At 54.4% G+C, this 20396-nt stretch overlaps 1 protein-coding gene across 3 annotated transcripts in view; it reads right to left on the reverse strand.

Moving 5' to 3' along the window:
- Positions 1-20396, reverse strand: part of KIRREL3 (kin of IRRE like 3 (Drosophila)) — a 238122-nt gene that overhangs the window by 17908 nt on the left and 199818 nt on the right. For all 3 annotated transcript variants that reach the window (XM_021376185.1, XM_021376183.1, XM_021376182.1), the window contains exons 5-7: positions 13599-13756; positions 12325-12475; positions 8521-8626 (exon numbers count right to left, since the gene is read on the reverse strand). In XM_021376185.1, the coding sequence (XP_021231860.1) occupies positions 8521-8626; positions 12325-12475; positions 13599-13756 (415 nt within the window). The remainder of the gene's footprint in view (positions 1-8520; positions 8627-12324; positions 12476-13598; positions 13757-20396) is intronic.

A 20396-nucleotide genomic window follows, 5' to 3' on the forward strand; every position in this document is an offset into this window, starting at 1 on the left:
GTCCCACACGTGTCCCACACGTGTCCCACACGTGTCCCACACGTGTCCCACACGTGTCCCACACGTGTCCCACACGTGTCCCACACGTGTCCCACGAAAGCCAGTGTACTTCTGGATGCATCACTTATTATTCCTATGGCAAGTCTACCCATTTGCTCGGCTTTTTGCTGTAAAGTTCCTCTATTCTCTGTCTGTCCACCCCCAAACTCCTTGTCCAGTCACTATTCTTGAAGCCTTGAATCCCCTTACAGCAGCCTGGTAACAACACTGCTCGTCTGAGCCCTGTATGTCAACAGGAAACAGTCCAACATGGCAGCACGCTGATAGAACAGACTGACCCATAGGAGCTCCGTGATTACCCACTGACTTCTGTACAAAGCAGCAAGAAGTGCTTCAAAAAAGAAAACTCAAAAAGCAAAAACCATTAAGTCCTTAATTACACACTCCAATAGCAAAGCAGAGCATTAAGCAGTGCTTGGTCCTTCACAGACAAATGGCCTTACAATCCAGAGCCAGCAGCTTGTGCTCTTCCTCTGCTGTTATATTTGCCAACAGCTTCTAGAGAGTTTGCAGAGGAAGGAAGCCCAAGGATGGCTCAGGTGAGCAGTCACTCCACGATCTGACACTGGATGAGGCCACAATTCCTTTCCAGTGGGATCCAATGGGTCTATTTCAGGATGCCAGCATCCACTGGGTATTCTCTTCCCTGTGCCATGCAGCCCCTGCGCTGGGCTGCTGCTTCCATCTATCCTGGCAGCTCATTTCAGCAGAAGCAACATTCCTAATGAGGCTTCTTGGGGAATTAGGCTAATGAATAATAACCGAGGCCAACTGCATCACCACAGCACCTACACCTTCCCCGTCCCAGGAAGGAGCAGGATGCTCCCAGGGCTCCCACGCTGCACCATGTTCTCCATCTCTCACATGGAAGCTGAAAACCACAACAGAGCTGAAGGCCTCTTAAATCAACGTCTCTTCCAGCTCGGAAGCTCTGAGAGGATTCATTATTTATATCGCAGAAACACAAAAGCTTAGCATATTTTAAGCTGTCTGAAACGACTTCAAGGCAACTCGTCCGCTCTTTTTTCCTCCCCCCCCAACAAAGCACATTGAGATGTCTCCAAATGGAGCAGGGGGAGGAAACCTTTCAGAAAGGGGAAATAAATGGAGGGATTGGGGGAGAGAAAGCAGAAAGCTACGATCTGCCCGGGGGCCGCCAAGGAGAGCCCAGAGGGGACGTTCCACGTGAGCACAGCCCTCACTGCGGGGATGGTACAGCAGGAGTGGAGCATCACGGCGCTGCCCAAGCACTCGTGGCAGCAGGTCAGGCAGTGTCAGCCGGTGCTGGTGTCTTTTCTTTCCTTTCCCCCTTTTTTACACTTACAGTTTAGTCACAGCATCTCTAATTTCCTTAGATCTGAAGCCACCTTGGGAGACTGGAAGGGAACGATAGAGAAGAAAGACGGGGGGGGTGGAGGGGAGCCAGTAATCTTGTAAAAGTCAGTTTTGAAAAAAATCAATTTTCTTGTGTGACAAGATTTGCTTAAGGCTTTTCATTCTGTGAAATCAGCCCATCACCCTGCGGGAGCGCGGGAAGGAAGTGGCAAGCGTGGTTCGGAATATCTCAGATTAAAGACTGCTAAATTGGGCTTGAGGAGCTCCCACTTCTTCACAAGGAGAGCGGGGCTGTGCCCAGCACTGCCAGTGACGCTCCCCTCCCTGTCCCCAGGAGCCTCTCTTGAAGGAGACCTGACCCACAGGCTTGGGAAAACACAGCTCTGGGCGGCTCCCAACCCTCCTGGCTGGAAGTGCTTGCAGCTTGGCGTGGTCAAAGCCTCACGCTCTTTGCTGACACCCAGGGCAAAGCTTGCTGGAAACAAGATGCCCTGGACCAGGCTCACTGTAACACTGGCAAACCCCAGAGCACAAGCAGCAGAACCACAGAACCATGCTTGGGTTGGAAGGCACCTCACAGTCCCCAACCCCACCCCGGCTGTGGGCTGGGTGCCCCCCAGCTCAGGCTGCCCAGGGCCCATCCACAGCCTCAATGGGCACCACGGCTCTGGGCACTGCCAGGGCCCCACTGCCGCTGTGTAAAGACATTCCTCCTCACAGCTCACCTCAATCTCTCCTCTTCCCAGTTTAAAGCCGTCCCCCAGCCCTGTCACTGCCTGCATCTCAAAGGCTGTTGATGCCTCTTGAGGCTGCCAACCCACCAGGACACACAGCCACCCCTGCAGTGCCCTGCGAGCTGAGGACCCACTTTGGGGTGCCCAGCTCCTGATTGGCAGGGAGCCTCCTCTTGGTGTAACCCCATCAGACCCCACCAGAAATGAGTATCTGACGCTTAACCCTTGCAGGGCTCTTTGGATTTCCAAGATCAGCCCACTGCAAGGCTGCATCCCTGCTCCCGCACCATGCCAGTGAGAACGGCCCCACTTGACTCCTGCACATTCTGTTGTGCGTCATCTTTCAGCCAAAATGAATGGAATGGGATTTCCTTTTCCCTCTCTTTGATGCCCCAGTCTCTCATTTCAAGCAAGTTCTCTCTTTTGTTAAGCCCTACTCCAAACCTTGCCCATGCTCCTGGTTGGAACGGAGATGGCCACAGCCGTGGGGCACGGCACAGCGCTCTGCACAGCACAGCGATCTGCCAGGGCACAGCAGCAAAAAGCCCCTCCACCCAAAAGCCTCCGCCGCCCGCAGCTCGCACCAGCCGCTTCATCACTCATTTACTTCGTTATCTTTAATCACCGCTCCATCAGGAAGCGATGCTCACCAGTACAAAGCGCTTCCCTTCCTCCCCCTTTTTTCTGCTTCCCGTCAGATTCTCCCTCCGTTACGCTCTCTCCTCATTAGTCTGAGCTGCCTCCGAGCGTCTCCCACACGCGTGTTCCCATTACCCTGACAAGCCGGGGAGCGGGATGACAAATCTCCCCGTCCCCACACCTCGCCATTCCCGGTGTCACCTGCAGCCGCTGTGGCATCCCGGCAGCTGCGAGATTTCTGCCTTTTCTTTTACTTCATTTTTTTCCCCAGCCCCGCTCTCCCCGTGCAGAGGGAGCTGGCAGATGGGGCTGACGCGTCGCGGAGGAGATCTGAAGAATTCATTTCCCGTTATTTTTTTATTCCCCCAGCTTTCATTTTCACTTCAGAGCAAAGGTCCGGTTGGCTGGGAGGAAGCTACAAAGGCAAACCCAGGCAGGAAAACAGAGGCAGTCAAGAAAAATGCTACAGCGCCGATGACTCGAGACCTCCGTGTGCTTTGCATTCGTTTCAACTCCCGCTTCGGTGGCATTTTGCTATGTCTATAAATTAGACGTACTCCATCACAGCTGTGAAATGCCTGCAGGCCCCTTCCCCGCGCTGCCTGCTCGTGCCCTCCTGCCCTGCTGGGCTGCAGGAGGCAGCGGGGACGTGACAGCCGCTCCGAGGACGGCACACGTTGGCAGCGTCCTGGTGCTGCACCGCCAGCAGCCGCGGTCAGAGGGAGCAGAGGGGAGGACTGCAGCTGATGGAGCCTTGGTGTAGGGGAAGGCAGCAAAAATGGGGGCTGAGAGGGGCTTTCCTCAGGGCGGAGGAGGGGAAAAGGGCCCTTAAGTGCCTGCAGAACCACAGTGGTGTGGAGGGGCCGGGGTGAGATGGATGCAGGGCTCACACTGAAGCCCTCGGCTGCTCCGCAGCGTGTTTCAGCCCCTTTTAAATATTAATAGAGATGTGGCTGTCATTTAATACAAGCTTAATATTGCAGATCTCTCTTAATTGGCAGAGGCAGCTGGGGAGACAGAGGAAGGTCCCAGTTGTGGCATGGTCCTAGTGATAAGAAGGAACATCAGGCCAGGGGGATGTTTGTACTGGGCCTCCAAAGGGGCAGCAGAAAGTCAGCAACCAGCAAGCACTCAGCTCCCAGGAGACACTTTCCAAAGCCATCTGAATGCAGGCCTCCACCTAGGAGCAAAGACGCTGTGCAATCCATTTCAGGAGCTATGGAGAGAGCTGGAGTGGGATCTGCTCCTCGTGCCCACGTGATAACTCCTCCTACTGGGAGATCCCAGCAGCAGAAAACCCTTCCCAAGGCTCCTTCCTGAAGACCCTACATCCCTCATCCTATGGTAAAGCTTTCCCTGTTCCAGTGTGCTCCTGGCTTTGCTTCTTGGCAACCTGGTGCCACTCGGCAGCACTCACTGTCACCAACCATGCGGAGCCAAGCAAGGCCAAGCCACCAGGACCAGGCTGGAGCCACCTCAGTTAACACCCAGCTGTGGTGGTGTGGCTTCCAGCAAAACGGGGGGCACCCATTCTTGGAGAACTTGACTTCTCTGTCTCTTATTTCATCAATAATCACAGTAAGATGCTCTTTCTTTTCTCCTGCTCTTCTCAGAGCTCACTGATACCACGTGCACCTTTTCCATGTGTATGCTACAATGCGATGAAACACACAGCAATGACAGCAGAGCAGCACAGTCCTGGGCTGCAGCAAGTGAGGAGGTGCTCCACGCAGCAGCCATGGACAGAAGAAACAAAAGGAAAAAAACCTGCTTACCCTTAGAAGGCCTCAGGTAGGCAGGGATCTCCAGCAAAATCCCCTCACCTCCCCAGCCAACCCTTAAATGAGGGCTGGGAAGGAGTGCATCCTGGCTCCAGCCCTTCCAGTCACTCAGGTGCATTGCATGCAGCTGAGCTCCCTGGGCTGGCCCTGCCTTCCCACCAGGTGCTCCATCACTGCCTCAAGCCGTGACTCAGCACCTCCCCTACACCACGTCCACCCAGACCCCCACAAACCTGCCGCTCTTCCCCACCAAGACCTGCAAAAATGCATCTCCCCGCTTGCCCCTCTGCAAGCACAGCAAGTCGCGTCTTTTTGTTTTCCCTGCTCAAGGCAGGACACTGCCTCCCACTGGGCGCATTCAAGCCCCACTGCCTTTAAAGAAAAGCTCTTAAAAAGCAGTTGAGTTTGGATTAATATTTGATGAGTGACAGCGTGCTGTTGATTCAAAGATAAAACGGTGTTTTCCAAACACGAAGGTCCTTTCTGCAGAGCGGAGCCCGCTGAGCGAACAAACAAACATCGCTCCCTCCCCGCCCCCCCCCACTGCCAGCCCAGGCGTGGGGAATGGGAAAGCCAGGCCCTGGCCTGCACTGGGGATGCAGGAGGCATTTGGGCATCCAAATTCAGCCCAGTGTTGGCAGAGGGAGATCGCTTGGCCCACACCAAATGCAGTCCCTGTTCTGCTACAGGATGGGGAAGGAGGGTTGGAGGAGCATCCCTTGGGGGCTATTAAATAAATGCTCCTCCCGGGCTCCAGTTGTGCTGCAGCATTGCCTGGGCATGCCACACCTTATGCAATTAGCGTTGCGTGTTGTCGAATGGAACATTCAACGCAGCAGCTGGTGGCAGCTCTGTCCACGTCTATCCATCTGTCCACCAGCTCCATACCTTATTTTGCAAGCACCCTGCACCCCAGCTCGGCGGGTGATGCAGGAAGGTTGCTCAAAATGCCCCATCCTCGCTGTGACTGCAAAAATAACACTGTGTGTGGAGGTGCCTGCTGGCCCCGAGGTGAGAGCACTGCATCAATGCACCGGAGCGAGGCATTTATTATTGCCCTGCCTGTAGCTGCTCCCCATCGCTGCAAAAATAATCATCATCAGAGGAGCCCAAAAGGCTGAGGGACTCTGCCTCTTGCAATATTAAACTTTCCCATTTTCTTCTGCCACCTTAAAGATTCTCTTTCTTACCGCAAGTGATAAATAATAACAGCAAAAAAACACCCCACAGACACACACCAGACATCAAAAGCCAAGGGAAGATTGGCAAATGGAGAGATCTGAAGTGAGCAAAGAGGAGGCCTGGTTGTGAGTCGGTTCACGTCGCTCTGACTTGTGTTGCTTCCATTAATTTTATTCGCCATCACAGGTGGCAGAGCCACGACGACAGCTAATTACTCTCTTGCCTTCCCGTTCCTGCCTGTTGGCTTGCAGCAGGAGCAAGCCAGGAAATTGCCCGATGGCCTTTGGGTGTGCACAGCCCGGCCGTGATGCTGAAGCAGATGGGAGAAGCCATAGGATCGTATGATAGAAACACAGAATGGTTGGGTTGGAAGGTAACTTACAGCCCACCCGGTTCCACCCCTGCCATGGGCTGGTTGTGCCCCCCAGTCCACGCTGCCAGAGCCCCATCTACCGCCTTGGGCAGCTCCAGGGATGGTCCGTGGCAGTGGCACTGCACGACTGCCCTGCTCCCCTGCAAATGCAGAGCAAATGGACAGCTTGCTCATGTATTCACGGCATGGACGGCGCTGCCTATGGATTTATGCCCAGAAAAGGGGATTTATGGCGTTTAGACATTTTCCTTTGTGTTCAGAGCTGTTTACTGACAAACAGATTGGGAGGCATTAAAAATAAATGCTGACTGCCGACCACGATCTGATATTTCTATCTGAGGATGAGGGAAGCCATAGGAAATATATCAGCTTGCTTCTTTCCAGGGGGAGAAAATCCACCGCTCTTCCTCTCTGCTCCCAATGTACTTCTGCACGTTTGTTTTAAGGCAGACTAAGTTCATCCTGGCTCACGCTTCCCACCCTTGCAGCTCCTGGTGCATGGCAATGGGTTTTCCTGCTCTGCTCTCCCTGGGGTGCCCCCGAGCCATGGATTCCTGCATCCTGCTGCCACCTGATGTCAAAGCCTTAAATCCTCCTCTCTCCTCCCAGCTGGGATATCCCGTGCTGAGCTTCGGTGCTGAGAATTCTGCTGCCTCGACGCAACCAGTGGAGGGCTCTGGGGTCTTTGGGGAGGGCAATGAATCGGCCCCGATCAATCAGAGCCATTAGGCGGAAGGAAGCCCCGCCGTGTGCTGCTGGATCCTGTTTGCTTGTCACCGTGGTAGGGAAAAAGCCGTGTGTGATGTTAACATGTTAGGGGAACTTAAGAAATCAAAAGCCCAAAGTGCTTGAATTTTTCATGCCTCCTTTTTTTTTTTGAAAAAACCCAAACCAACCCTACCTTTTACAACCTGAGAAATGTGCCATTAACTAAGATCCGTCAGGAAATGAATCACTTTGCAGCAAAGGAAACATTTCTGCTCCATAAGAGCAGTGCTGCAGGGGCACAGCTGGCCGGGGAGGGGGAGGGTCACCCCATGGAGGTGCACCAGAATGGGGGATGTGGCACTGAGGGATGTGGGCAGTGGGCGCGGTGGGGTGGGGGTGGGGATCTGGGAGGTTTTTTCCAGCTTTAATGATTCTGTGATTCTATGAAAGCAGACAGCAGCCCCAGGAACAGCAAAGGGATGGGGCTGTGGGGTGGGATGGGGGGCACGGGCAGCGCTGCGGGTGGGGGGGGCCAGCCCGGCCGCCGTGCACCGCTTCCCCTCCCAATGCTAAATACAAAAACAGGGCTATTTGTATCTTTGACATTAATTGACTTCTGAAATTAATAACTCTTCTGTGTAACTAGGAATGCAATTATTGCTTTGTTGTGCTGATAGCAGATATCCAGCCGGAAGGAATCGTTCCTACCAGCAAACTCGATCGCACTAATTAAGGCGTCCGTGCCCGACAGGAGGCGGGTCGCGCTAACCCGTCCCCGGAGCTGCCCCCTCTGCTCTCACAAACCCACGCTGGTGCACAAACATTGCAGCCCGCCTGCATGCGTGTGCCCCTGACTGCCAGCCTGCAGCGATGCACGCTGCCAGCCCTGCTTCCCCTGCAATGGGACAGCCTGCCTGCAAGGGCATGGCCACGGCTGCACCCTGCTCATCAGTTTGGAGCGACTACGGAGCGCCTGCTCCTCCTTCTGGCCAGGTTTCTCCTCCTCCGATTCTCCCCTTTCTGACCTTGCCAGTGTCAAAGTGCAGCTCCAGCCCACTCCCTCCTGAGCTCTGCTGTGGCTGCACGTGGCTGCTCAAGTACCCGCTGATGGCACTGCAGTTGTATTGTTCAAACCACAAAAGAGCGTGCGCAACGAAAAGGCATTTTCCAATTTTCCCATAATAGATTTTTCACTTGTTTCGCTCGTTACATTCCTGAGCAGATGGCTCTGCCAGCTCTGTGCCAGGCCTCTGTCCTGCTTTCGGCTGGGATGGAGTTAATTTTCTTCCTATTAGCCGGTGTGGGGCTGTGCTTTGGATTTAGGACAGTTTAGTTGTTGCTGAGCAGTGCTGCATGGAGCCAAGGACTTTCCTGCTCCTCACAGCGCCCTGCCAGTGATCATTCTGGGGGTGCACGATGGGAGGGGACTGAACCAGGACAGCTGGCCCAAACTGACCAAAGAGATATTCTGTATCATAGAGCGTCATGCTGAGCAATAAAACTGGGGGGGTTGGCTGGGGAGAGGGCTGCTGGTGCTCGGGGACTGATTGGGCATCGGTCAGCACGTGGTGAGCAACTGCATCGTGCATCCCTTGTTTTGCATAGCCATTATCCTGTCCTACCGAGCTCCCTTGATCTCAGCCCATGAGTTGTACTTGGTTTTGTCCCCTGGGACGCACGGTGACGGCGAGCTGGACGGCTGCCTTACCTGTACTGGGTGACGGCGGGGTTGGCCTTGGCGGAGCAGTGGAACTTGACGGTGTTGTCCTCCAGCACCGGCTGTGGCTCCACGGACAGGTTCACCAGGGGAGGGTCTGCAAAGAGACAGGGATGAGCCCATCGCTCATGCTTCCAAGCCTGGAAAGCAAAGGGCAGAGCAGCACAGAAGCTCTGAGGCCATAGAAGAATGGGCTGTAAGAGCCCTTTGGGCTACCCGAGGCTGACCTCCCACCAAGGAAGGAGAGGATCCACACCTCTGCTCGGCAGCCTCCAATCCCTGCTCCAATCCAAGCTGCTCCCTCCTCGCTGCCACGCCACGCGCCGCTTGACACAGCATCTCCCTTCAAAACCATTAGCACAGGCTCTGATTCCCGTTTAAGGAAATCAACCCGCTTTGAAGAGTTCCCATTTAATATCTTGCTGGGTAATGATGATCTTTTGTCTACCCGCTAACTTGAAAGTGGCATTTTTGCTCTTTCATCAGCCTAATCATCTCTGCCAAGTCCTTATTGGTGTCACAGGCCTCTCGGTTCTCCCGGCTGCCGCTCTGTTTCTCTTCTCCTTTTACAAGATAAGCATCCGAGTGCTTTAGCAGCAAACAAAATTGAGAAGAGAACTGATGAAAGCAAGCGAGAAAAGGGTGCAGCGCTGAGATGGATAAGAATATCCAGAGCGGTTTTAATTTCTCCTGCTGTCTCAGAGGAGGCGGTGGACCTCCAGCTTTAGGTTTGGAGAATGAGACCTCATTAAAAGGGAGAAAAAACGTCACGTGACCACATGAGACTGCCAACCCCTGCCCTCCGTGCCCACCCTACCCGACCCCTCCATCCCCATCCTCGCTGACACCCCCCGCTGCGCTGGGTACCACTCGGCACTCCATCCCCATGACCCCAAGGCAATTTACCCAGCCGGAGCCCTGGGCTGCTGCCAGCAGAGCCACCTGCCTTTTTGATGGGAAATTATGACGGGAAATTATAGGTATTTTCAATTTACCCTAATCTCATTTTAAAATGTGCAATTCAAATGACAATAAAGATGGGCGCAGTTGGGAATATAAATGAGCTTCACTAACATAACAGCCCAGAGATATATAGCGTGCTCCTAATTCATTTGCAGGCATCCTGACACTTCCCCATTGTTATACAACAACAGCTAATCACCTTCCTTTGTTAAGTATGAATCACACTTCTCTTTAGTAGCTTCCCCATTGTTTGATGGTTTAGTGGCTGTGCCTACGATTTACAGAGGAGCCTCTTTGTATTAAAATGAGCCCGGCTCCCTCCTCACACTCAAAATAAAAAAAAGGGTAGATTAAAAAAGGGAAGGAGCAAAGGAAATGAATTAAAGTCTTTGATCTTCCCCTTCACAAATGGGATCGGGCTTTCCAATCTGGCCAGCTTCCCACGAGGTGCCGTGAGGAGCGTCGCTGCGTGCGGGCGAGTTTTGGGGTGTTCCATGGGGAAAGAAAAAGACACCAACTGTCACTCATCAGGATGTAATTCCACTCGGTTACAGTGCTAAGTCCTGCCTGGCTTCTTGTAATTAACGCGAGCAATGGAATCAGAGCCGGGGGAGAGCGCACGTGCCGGTGTGCGTACCGAGCATCCCTGCTGGCAAACCCACCCCAGCGCCACAGAACCAGGGAGCAGCCTTGCTGGGTGCGAGGCCGCAGCACGAGGGCTGGTGCCCCCAGCCCTGCTCCCTCCATGGAAAGCACGAAGGAATGCATCGCTGCACAGCCGGGCTGAGCATCGCCAGCAGAGCGAGTCCCCCTGGTCCACGGCAGCAACACGTGGACGCGGTCAAACCCCTCCCTGCCATGAAGCGAAGGTGGAAAAATGAGTAACTACACATGCGTGTGTGTAGGCTTGGAGCAAATGGCTTTGGATAAGCGATAACCCTGCTCCTCCCATCCCAGCACGCTGGATGTGAATTTCCATAGAGCTACTGGGCTCTGGCAGTATAAATAGTTTATGGCATATCAAACTATTAAACACGATTTTAATCCCACTTGTGATGTTCGGTGCATAACTCACAGGAGGCTGACTTTGATGTGGCTGGTGGAACAGAAATCACATTGAACAGATGTTCCAGCTGGAGTTGCTTAGTGTTTCTATAACAGACTCCGGGTTTTTTTTTCCTTGGTTCCTTTTCCTCTCTCTTCTATTTTTGTGGAAGGTGAAGGTGTTTATGACTCAGCTCTTTCCCTGCTGCCCAGGCTAAGGCTGGCAGTGTCCATGTAGGACTGATGGGAGCCAGCCTTGTCCTGGCCATCAGCTGAAGCAGCCGCGCTCACGCTCCTGCACAGGACACGAGCCCAGGCACCTCGCAGCAGAGCGCAGGCTGCTCAATCCATCTCGGTGCTTTCCTACCCCTCCGTCACCCATCCAGCCCTGGGAAATTGATATCCTCGTTAGACCCCATTAAGAACAACATACTTTTAATAGCTGGAGAGGATGTTATTATTATTATTACTTTCACAGCACGGAGTATTTAATGGCTCGGAGTGGAAGCTGGTGCTCCTCATTGGGTCCTTGTCTCCTTAGAGCAGATCCCATCAGGCTCAGGGATGCAGCTCACGTCTCCCACCCCGCGCTGCAACCGCGCCGAGTAATGATGCCTCCGGCTCCGCGTTGTTTGTGGGAACGCACGTGCATCTCCAGCTATTGTCACTGTTTGCAGGCTGTGAAATAACCCGTGCTATTATCTCATTTTATCTGGCCGCTTCTGTCAGGACATGCTATACAGCGACCCAAGAGCCTGTTAATCTTCCGGCAGCAAAAAGCTGGAAATCTTAAATGGTGCATTTTCTGCTGCGCTCGAGTTTGTTCAGGCAGTTTTAATTGGACTCTGGAAAGCAGCTGGCATGCTAATATTGAGCACCCTGCATTTGCAAACTGTTGGTAAATACAGCTGGAGGAATTGTGTGAGCAAATGAAGCCCGGCTGGAGAAGGGTCAGGACGTGCCTGAGAGCAGCGGCTGCTGCAGAGGTGGGAAGGGAGCTGAGAAATGGGATTTGTGAGGAAGGGATGGGCACCCACCAGGCACTGACCAGTGCCAGCTGTATCACAGCACCACAGAATCCTTCAGGTTGGAGAAGGCCTCCAAGATCCCCAAGTCCAACCCCAGCCCGCCTCACTGTGCCCACTGCCCACGTCCCTCAGTGCCACATCCTCATGGCTCTGGAACACCCCGGGGATGGTGACACCCCCACTCCCTGGGCAGCTGTTCCAGTGCAGCACTGCTCTTTCTGAGAGGAAATTGTTCCTACTACCCAATCTGAACGTCCCCTGGCACCACTTGAGGCCATTACCTATGTATGTCATGGGATGGGGAGCCCCCACAGGAAGACATGTCTACCAGTGACATGTACCAGGCACCCAGCACATGGCTCAAAGAGATGGACACAATGCACAAGCTGGGAAGGTGCACATCAGGAGCCCTAGGGAGCTCAGGGGAGATAAGACTTCATGTCTCTGACCCTTCTGTATTTAATGGGAGCTTATAAACAGGAGAGAGACGGACTTGTTACATGGGCTGTGGGTGCCCCATTCCTGGAGGTGCCCAAGGCCATGGATGGGGCTCTGGGCAGCCCGATCTGGTGGTAACCAGACCATGGCAGGGGTTGGACCCCTTCCAACCCAACTGTTCTATGGTTCTGTGATCTGTAAGGTTCCTTCCAACCCAAGCCATTCTGTGATGATTCCATGACCCCTCTGCACCAGCAAAGCCCATCCCCAGCCCTGTGTGATGGAGGCTGGGTGGGGGGACCGGGCGCTGGATGCTACTCACGCTGGATGTCAATAGTGACCGAGGTCTCCTTCCCGCTGGGGATGGCTTTGTTGGTGGCCCGGCAGACGATGCTCTCCCCGTTCTCAATGTCGGAGGGGGCAATGAAAAGGGTGCTCATGATGCTCTCCCTCTTGCCGTCACGGAGAAGGGTCTGGAAGGGGACAGGGAGATGTAAAGAGGCAGCTATAGGTGCTATCTGCTGTCCCCTTCAGCAGGGTGAAGTTTTGGGGTCTTTAAGTCAGCTGTGGCTAATCTGTGCTGCCTGGCTGTGACTGCAGTGGGGCTGCAATATTCATCAGCTGGTGGATTTGAAATTCAGAGAAACAAAGGAATTATCACTCGGAGCAAATGGTTTCAGGCAATCAGTAACCTGAGCAGTATGGCTTCTTGGTTGACGGGAATATCTGGATCAAATGAAGTCTGGGTTGGATTTTAATTACATTAGGAAAAAAAAAAAAAAAAAAAAAAGATGAAAACTGAGGCATGGTCTTAAAGGGAAGATTTTGGCTTTGCTTTTCCAGGCAGGCTGGGATGCTGCGGGGAGGAGGCTGAATGGTGGTGGCAGGGAGAAATGTTTATTAAAAAGATCTTCAGGAGCTCAAGAGGAATGCCTTTCACTCTGAACTTAGAAGTTGCCTGCATTACAAATGGCTGTAAACTGACCCATTTTGTGCCTTGCATTTTGTGCTTTAGAAATTTTCATTAGAAATGTCAAGTGTTCCTGAATCCTTAGCACTTACCAGGCATCAGGCTTTGATAAACAGGAGAACATGTGGGCACCCATTCCGAGTACACTGCTGATTGCTCTTTGATGTTTTCCTTTATGACCCAATAAAGGCTTTCCGTTTAAATTAAAAAATGCCAACAACCCTGACAATTTTTCATAGAAAACTGCAGCTAGAGGCGGGGACATATGTCACGGTAAAAAAAACCCTTCTGTTTCAGAGCTTCTGCTACAGCCAAGGTCAGTGCTGGCTTTACTCCTTGAGCAATACAAGCACAACATCCAGATGGGATTCTAGGGGGGAGAAGTGGGCATCCCAGGTGAGGTATAGGCGATGTGAGGGTGCAGAAAGCCAGCCAGATTCTGGGCAGAGCCCACCTCAGCACCAGCTGGCAGTGCATCTTCCTCCCACTGAGGATGTTGCATGGGATGACGTGGGGTGTGGAGCTGAAGGTGCTGCCCCGATGGCTTTGGGGCTGCGTGGAGGACCCCAGGACCCATCCTGAAGCAAGGGAAGAGCACAGCGTGTCCCCACCCTGCCCTGCCTCACCTTGGAGTAGGTGGCCCCGTTGACGACCTCCCCTTTCCGCATCCAGATGATGGAGGCTGCCGGCTTGGCGTTGTCCGCGTGGCAGGTCAGGTTGAGGGGGTCCCCTGCTCTCAGGCTGATGATGGGTCCCCCCATAATGACGGGGTCATCTGGAGGAACTGCAAGGCAAGGACACGGCGGGTGTGAAGGAGGCGATGACTTGCCAGCATTAAACAAACCTGCTGCCAGGGCTGGGAGCTCACACCGCGTCGGTGGCTGCGATGGGGACATCAGGTCACCCCCAGGGGACACCCTCACGTAAAAGCTCTGCCCCTGCTTATTGTGGGCATCGGCAGAGCCCCCGAGCAGGGCTCCCCACATCATGGAGGGGCAGAGAAGCGCTGAGCACGCTTGTCCAGCTTTGATCCTCCTTTTGCTTTCACTTCATCCTCTGTGCCACCCTCTGGCTGCACAAAAGGCTGTGAAATTCCTCTCGCTCAGGCTCACCACTGCCAAGTCTTTCAAGCATCTCCATCCCTTAAAGCAGGCGTTGCTGGGGGCGGCGAGGAGATATTTAAGATCTCAACATGCCTTTGAAACAGTCGTGGTCTGACAGCCTGTGTGAGCCGTATCCTCATCACAGGGCACGGCTCTGCTGCTACTGCAGCCACAAGCATCTCCGTGTCGGATGGGGAAGAAGATCAGGGGCACGGTGACTTTCTGGGGACCAGTCCTTGAAGCTTGGCACCTTAGCATGGCGAAAGGTGGGAGACTGGACTCCTGGGGGCTCCCAGCACTGGGAAGCCAGCAGGAACGCACAGGACATGGGGAAAACGCATTCCCATGTGAATCACTGAGGCTGGAGAAGACCTCTCAGATCCCCAACCCCCCCCAAACCATTGTGCCCACTGCCCTTGTCCCTCTGTGCCACCTCCCCACGGCTCCGGAACACCCCAGGGATGACCCCCCCTCCCTGGGCAGCTGTGCCGTGCAGCACCGCTCTTTGGAGAAGAGATGCTTCCAACACCAGCCCTTTTCACGGGGCTGGGCTGCTCTCCCCCTCTTGGAGCCAGCACCGTGTGATGCCCAAGCTCCACGCTGCGCCTTTCAGTTGGCCCAGGAACATTTCTAACAGCTCCTTGCTGGCTCCTCCAAGCCCAGTCAGGAGCTGGAAGGGGATTATGTTCTCTGACAACCGGGAGGTGACTGCCCGCCTGGGCGCAGCGAGCAGATGCGCAGCCTGCACACAAGGCTGCTCGCACAGGCATCTGCCAAACGTGGTGAGTAATGGGATTTTTCGGCTCAGCGGGTGGAACCCAAGAACGGGAGGAAAGAAAGCTTTTCTACATGGATCCTGAACGTGTATTTCTCAAGCTACAAGAGTGAAAAATGTGAAAATCTGTGTTTTTTGGGTTAGTCAAACTGTGTCAGGCCCCGGAACGGGAGGAGATGGAAACTCTGCTTCGTTCTGATGCTGTTTAACCACTAAGGAAGTATTTTCACTCTTTTAAAAACCAGCTATTTCATTGAATGCATTCATACCTCTTCCAAGAAAAAGAAAAAAAAAGAAATACATGTTTCCCAGTTGTTTTTTTCCCCCTCACTGAAGCTATTAATTGAATTTGACCTCAGCTTGTGAAATATTGGAAACTCATCTTGTGCAGAAGGAAGAAGCGCAGCCCACGAGCCTTGCTCCGAAAAGCCTTTCGGAATGAAATGAAGGGACCATGCTCAACACCCCTGGCTGCTGTCCTGCCACTGGCTGCTCCCTCCAGCTCACAGCATCCTTCTGCAGTGCTGGTGTAAGGCTGCTGACGGAGCCTATGGGACATCACAGCCCCATGTGGGTATGATTTCCCCATGCCAGCAAACCCACTTTTCCAACCTGCATTGCTCCTGTTTCCCCGCTGGATTAGCAGCAAGACCTGGGGGCTGCTGAAGGGATGAGGAAGAGAAAAGGAGAGAACAGGTCCTGACTGCTTCCTCCCAAGTGGTTATCAACCCCAGGCACCCACGTGGCTGTGGGGTTACCGATGACCTCCAGGCTCACTAAGCAGGGGACCTGGCTCAGGAGGAGAGGGGCTGCTGACAGCAATCGGCGACATCTCCCAGCTGCCCTAACTCCTGCAAAGTGAAGGACACATGCCTTCCCCAGCCCAACTCCAGCCCGGGGAAGGAGAAGGAAGGGAAGAACGGAAGATGAAGAAGGGAAGGAATAAGGGGAAGCAAGGAGCCGGCAGCGCAGAGCCGTGATCCATTATTCATCCCCTGTGCTCCCAGGATTGTTGTTATTATAAGGCACCACTACGGAATCCGGTCTCCTAATTTTTAATCACGTAGCGGTAGAAGTGCTAGCCTTCCTGATTAACGGAGGGATATAAATAGGAAGAGCTGTTTGGGGCTGTGGGCTCCTTAATCCTGACAGCAAGGAGCAGGGAGTTAACCTTCACGTGCCTGGAACACGTACAGAGAATACGAGCAGGGATGAGCAGAGCACGGGCTGTGGCTGCCATCGCACCCCAAGGCGGAGGGGCGAGGTGCACGGGGGGTCTCTGCAAAGCGACCTTCTGGGGGGGACCTGCAGCCCTCCAGGGCCTCGAGCTGGAGATCTACTCTTTTTCTGACCATTAACGAAACTTACAGAAGAAAGCACGCCGAGCTTCCCGTCATCAAAACCAGTTTTCTGCCAAAACACAGCACTTGCTGAGTACTTTCAGACTTGCAGGCCACGCTGACCTGCGTGCTGGGCTGTGCATTCAGCACCTTCTTCCATCAGCTGGTGAGTTAGAGGCCTTCCTGCACGCAGCCCGGCCTGCGAGCTTCACCTGTGTGGCTGAGCAGCAGCACCGAGCAGGATCACCAGCGCTGAGCACCCCAGGCTGGCACCGCTCTGACCAAGAACGACATCCATGTCCACGTGCCACTGGCCATCAGGCAGCTGGGCAGCTCTGTGGCAGGCAGACGGAGCCTCAATTATCCTCAGTATTTACTGAGATAACAAGATCCTGCGGGCAGGAGTCTTCTCCTGCGAGTAGGGAAAGCAAAGGCCCTCCAGCCGCCAGCGCCGCTTCCTAATTAACGCTGACTGCCTTTGTGTGCGGCTGCTGGCACCTCCCCGCTGCTGGGCCTGGCTGCACCCAGCCTCCTGCAGGCAGTGTCAGCATCCTGCCCTCAGTGCTCCCAGTGGGGTCGGCACCCGGCGCTGGGATGGAGCGGCAGCTGCTGAGTGCCCCCGAGGAGCCCCGTGAGCGGCGCCTTGGAAGGAACACGGAGCTGCCACGAGACGCGTGTCCCCACGGAGCCCAAACCTCCCTGGGGAAGGGCTGCCCAAGTGCGGCCCATCTTCCCAGAGGTGGGGGTGGTGCTCAGCACGCTGTGTGAGGCCAGAAACAGATGCCTGCAGGGATCACAAAGCAGTGGTTTGCCAGCCCCAAAGCGGAGGGGTCCGAGCACCCTCCGAGCATCCCAGCCTGCTGCTGGGTGCCACCCCCAGGACCCTGCCTGCCCTCGGTGGCAGCCAGAGGGACCCGGAGGCTTTGTTCTGGCACAGAGAAATGTTTGTGTATTTAGATGTGCACTGCAGGCTTGCCAAGGAGGCATGTCTGCCTCTTGTAGACAAGTCAAGCTTATGAGGGCATCATGCTACACTTGCTCGGGGTGAGCGTACCCGGGCACTGTCCTGATCTGCATGCAGCTGCTTGCTGGGTGGAGTATTTTGCAATGCAAACCTTTGCAGATCCAACCTCACGCTCCAGGACCAGGTCTGCAGGCTGCAAGGAGCAGGATGTGATCTGCAGTCTCCTGGGAAGATGCACCTCTCTCCAGAACAGGGATGGAGCAAGGCATGACCTGAGCTGCTTCCCCGCCGGGTGGGAGCAAATGAGGCTGCCTTCATTCTACCAAATAAAATGAGCATGGGAGAGAGTACATCTGGTTGTGGTGAATGGGCTGGGGAAGGCTGGGAGAAAGGACTAAGAAGGAATAGTTGGACACTGGGGAAGAAAGATGGAGCTAGCATTGCAATTCCTTTGCAGAGGAGCCCGGCTGGTAACAAAACAAAGGGTGGCAACGGGATGGGGCTGCAGGCAGCCTGCAGAATGCAGAGCGCTCTCTGGAAGCTGCAGGGTCTGGAAGCTACAGGGAAGGAGGAGAGGAAAAAGATGCAGGCAGCGCAGCCTGGGGAAAACACGCTGAAAAATAAATCAAAAGAAACAAGGGGAGCAAGGGAGAAAAATAGTGATGAAAGTTTAAATAGTGCATCTCTCCCTCGGCCCTATTTGTCTGGTGTGTGTTGGATGGAGGCAGGGAGAGCGTGGGTGGGCGCAGCAGCGATGTGGCCCCTCTGTCCCACACAGGGGACAGGGACACAGGAGGGGGACGGCCCCGTGCCTCCCACACCACAGCCCTCCTGCTGCGTCCATCTGTCTGCAAGGCACGGACCCTCCTCGCATTGCAAACCTCCATGCTAAGATTTCCTACAACATTTCCCTCCCCCCCCCCCCCCATTAATGATCTCAGTTCCCATCCAGCAAATGAGCAATTTTTAAATATTGGGTTTTTCCATCCCCACAGGGATTAAACCCAATTTCTGGCTGCAAGGGCTGTCAGAGGAAACACAAGCGGATCTGACACGGGATAAGTGAGCATTTGTATTCTACTGAAAAAACCTTTGCTACGAGGAAACAGCAAAAGTTTCCGCAGCCCCTCCAAGCTCTGACAAAGCGCGCAGGTGGCTGGCCGGGTATTGATCGCTTGCTTGAAAGATTCTCGGCACAAAGAGCAACAAACTCCACATTTCCTCCTCCAGCTGAAAAGAAAACACCCACCCAGCAAATCCGTCAGAGCTGCTGGTGCAGTTCCCATTGAGCACAGAGCGGTGTGGGCGCACAGCGGGGGGAAACTGAGGCACAGCCACGGGGATGCACAACCACACTGCGGTCACCGCACATCGCCCTGCATCCCCACTGCTGTGCTGGGATGGGACCTGGGTATCCCCATCCACAAGGACTCCAATGATGGGACACACCCCCAGCACGGCCCTCTGCCCCCACCACCTTCTCCTTGCTTTCCTAAAGGCCACAGCTTTTATCACACGCTCCCCTCTAAATCACACCCACCCACAAAGCAGCCAGCTATCACAGGGGCTGGGGAGGATGAGCGAGGTGAAGGAGGGATGAAGATGTGCGCATGGTTTTAGGGTGGCATGTAGGGTTTTTGGGTGGTCAGCATGGTTTTAGGATGTTCCATGGGGTGGCGGAGCCTCCCAGCCCCATGCCCCAAAATCCCCCATCAGAAACCGACTTCAGCTTTGCCACGAATCAGCCACAAAATCAAGGCTGCGCTCCAGCACAGCGCTCTGTCCTTCAGCCACGCAAAGCAATAAGGGCAGAGCAAATCGTTACGGATGAAGCCGGGACGCATCGGATGGGGTTGATCAATGCACAGCGCTGCCTTATCTCTGACACTGGCCAGGGCCAGATGTTCTGAAGGAAGCCAGCGCAGCCCTGCTGCGATCAATCACAATGTTCCCGGCGCTGACACGTCTCGGCCCTCTGAAGCTGGTTATCAGCGGCCGCACAGCTCCGTGCACGCGGTGCGGAGAGGTTCGGTCCCACAGGCGCAGACCTGGGACGCCCTTGTCTGCCCCCCCCCATGCATCCTGTCCTGAGGCCATTCAGCCCCGCACGAACCCCTCTTTGAGACCAATCACCCAAGTTTTCAAAGCTCTGTTCGGGGGGGAGCCCGCCTGGCCGCTCTTCCCTTCATTTGATCACATCCCCAATGCACCAAAGCCATTCATTTCCTTGGAGGTATTCTTCCTCCCTCTAAGAGCCCTGAATGCCATGGGCTGGAAGGCAGCACCTCCCCTAAGCCTGGTTACCCTTCAGACCCCAATGGTCTGAGCAGAAATGACCCCATCAGCCACAGCAAAGCAGCCTCAGAGGATGTGATGCCATTTCTGCTGACTGTGATCCAGCCCTCCATCCCGGGGGGACCCTCATTTGAAGGGCTCCTTCAGCCCTTTCCCATCATTCCCACTCTCAAACAGAGCTCTCATTGAGCTCGACCCACAAATAACTCCCACAGGCATTAACAAAAGCTGGCGAAGACAACGAGTGCCAACAGAAAAATCACCACGAGCGGCAGAGCCCAGAGGCAAAGCTCGTGGGACACTGCTGCATCCAGAGCGGTCCGGCCGTGCCCTTGGTACAGCCAAAGACAACGCAGCCGTGCATGTGGCCGCGGGAATAATGCTCAGGATGCTCAATGCATCCCCCCTGGAGGGCTGCAGGAGCCCTTCTTGCAGCTCTGCTGTGCCCAGAGATGGATTCCTTGGTATGGCGCATGGACAGAGATGTTCCCAGCACTACCAAGATGGGGAGACGGCGTTTTGTTGGGAGCAGAAAGGGGAGATGTGCTCTGGGCGGGTTGGAGAGCTCTCACCGCACGCTTGAGATGTGCTTCCCATTCCGGTTATTTCTGAGCTTAGAAATTTAGGTCAGTTTTGCTGAACAAGAAGTGCTGATTTAGAACAAAAGTGGATGGCGTCCGTCAAAACCGATGTTTCGAGATTTCCCACAGCCAACCTTCCACGGCAGGAAAGCTCACGTGAAACGTGTGCAACGCAAATCCCTCAGCCAGCCAACGCCGTGGGCTCTCAGAGCAAGTGACTCCAGGTGAATTGATGGGAGACTGAAAACAGGCCGCCCAGCTCCAGACGAACACTTATTTTGGCAATAGCCTCTCTCTCTCCGAATGGGTCCACCCGCCCTCACAGCTTGAAAGCCCCCGTTGCTTTGGAGGACACAACCTCCCCAG

This window comes from Numida meleagris, chromosome 23 (genome assembly GCF_002078875.1).
Source record: "Numida meleagris isolate 19003 breed g44 Domestic line chromosome 23, NumMel1.0, whole genome shotgun sequence".
Classification (NCBI taxonomy): domain Eukaryota; kingdom Metazoa; phylum Chordata; class Aves; order Galliformes; family Numididae; genus Numida; species Numida meleagris.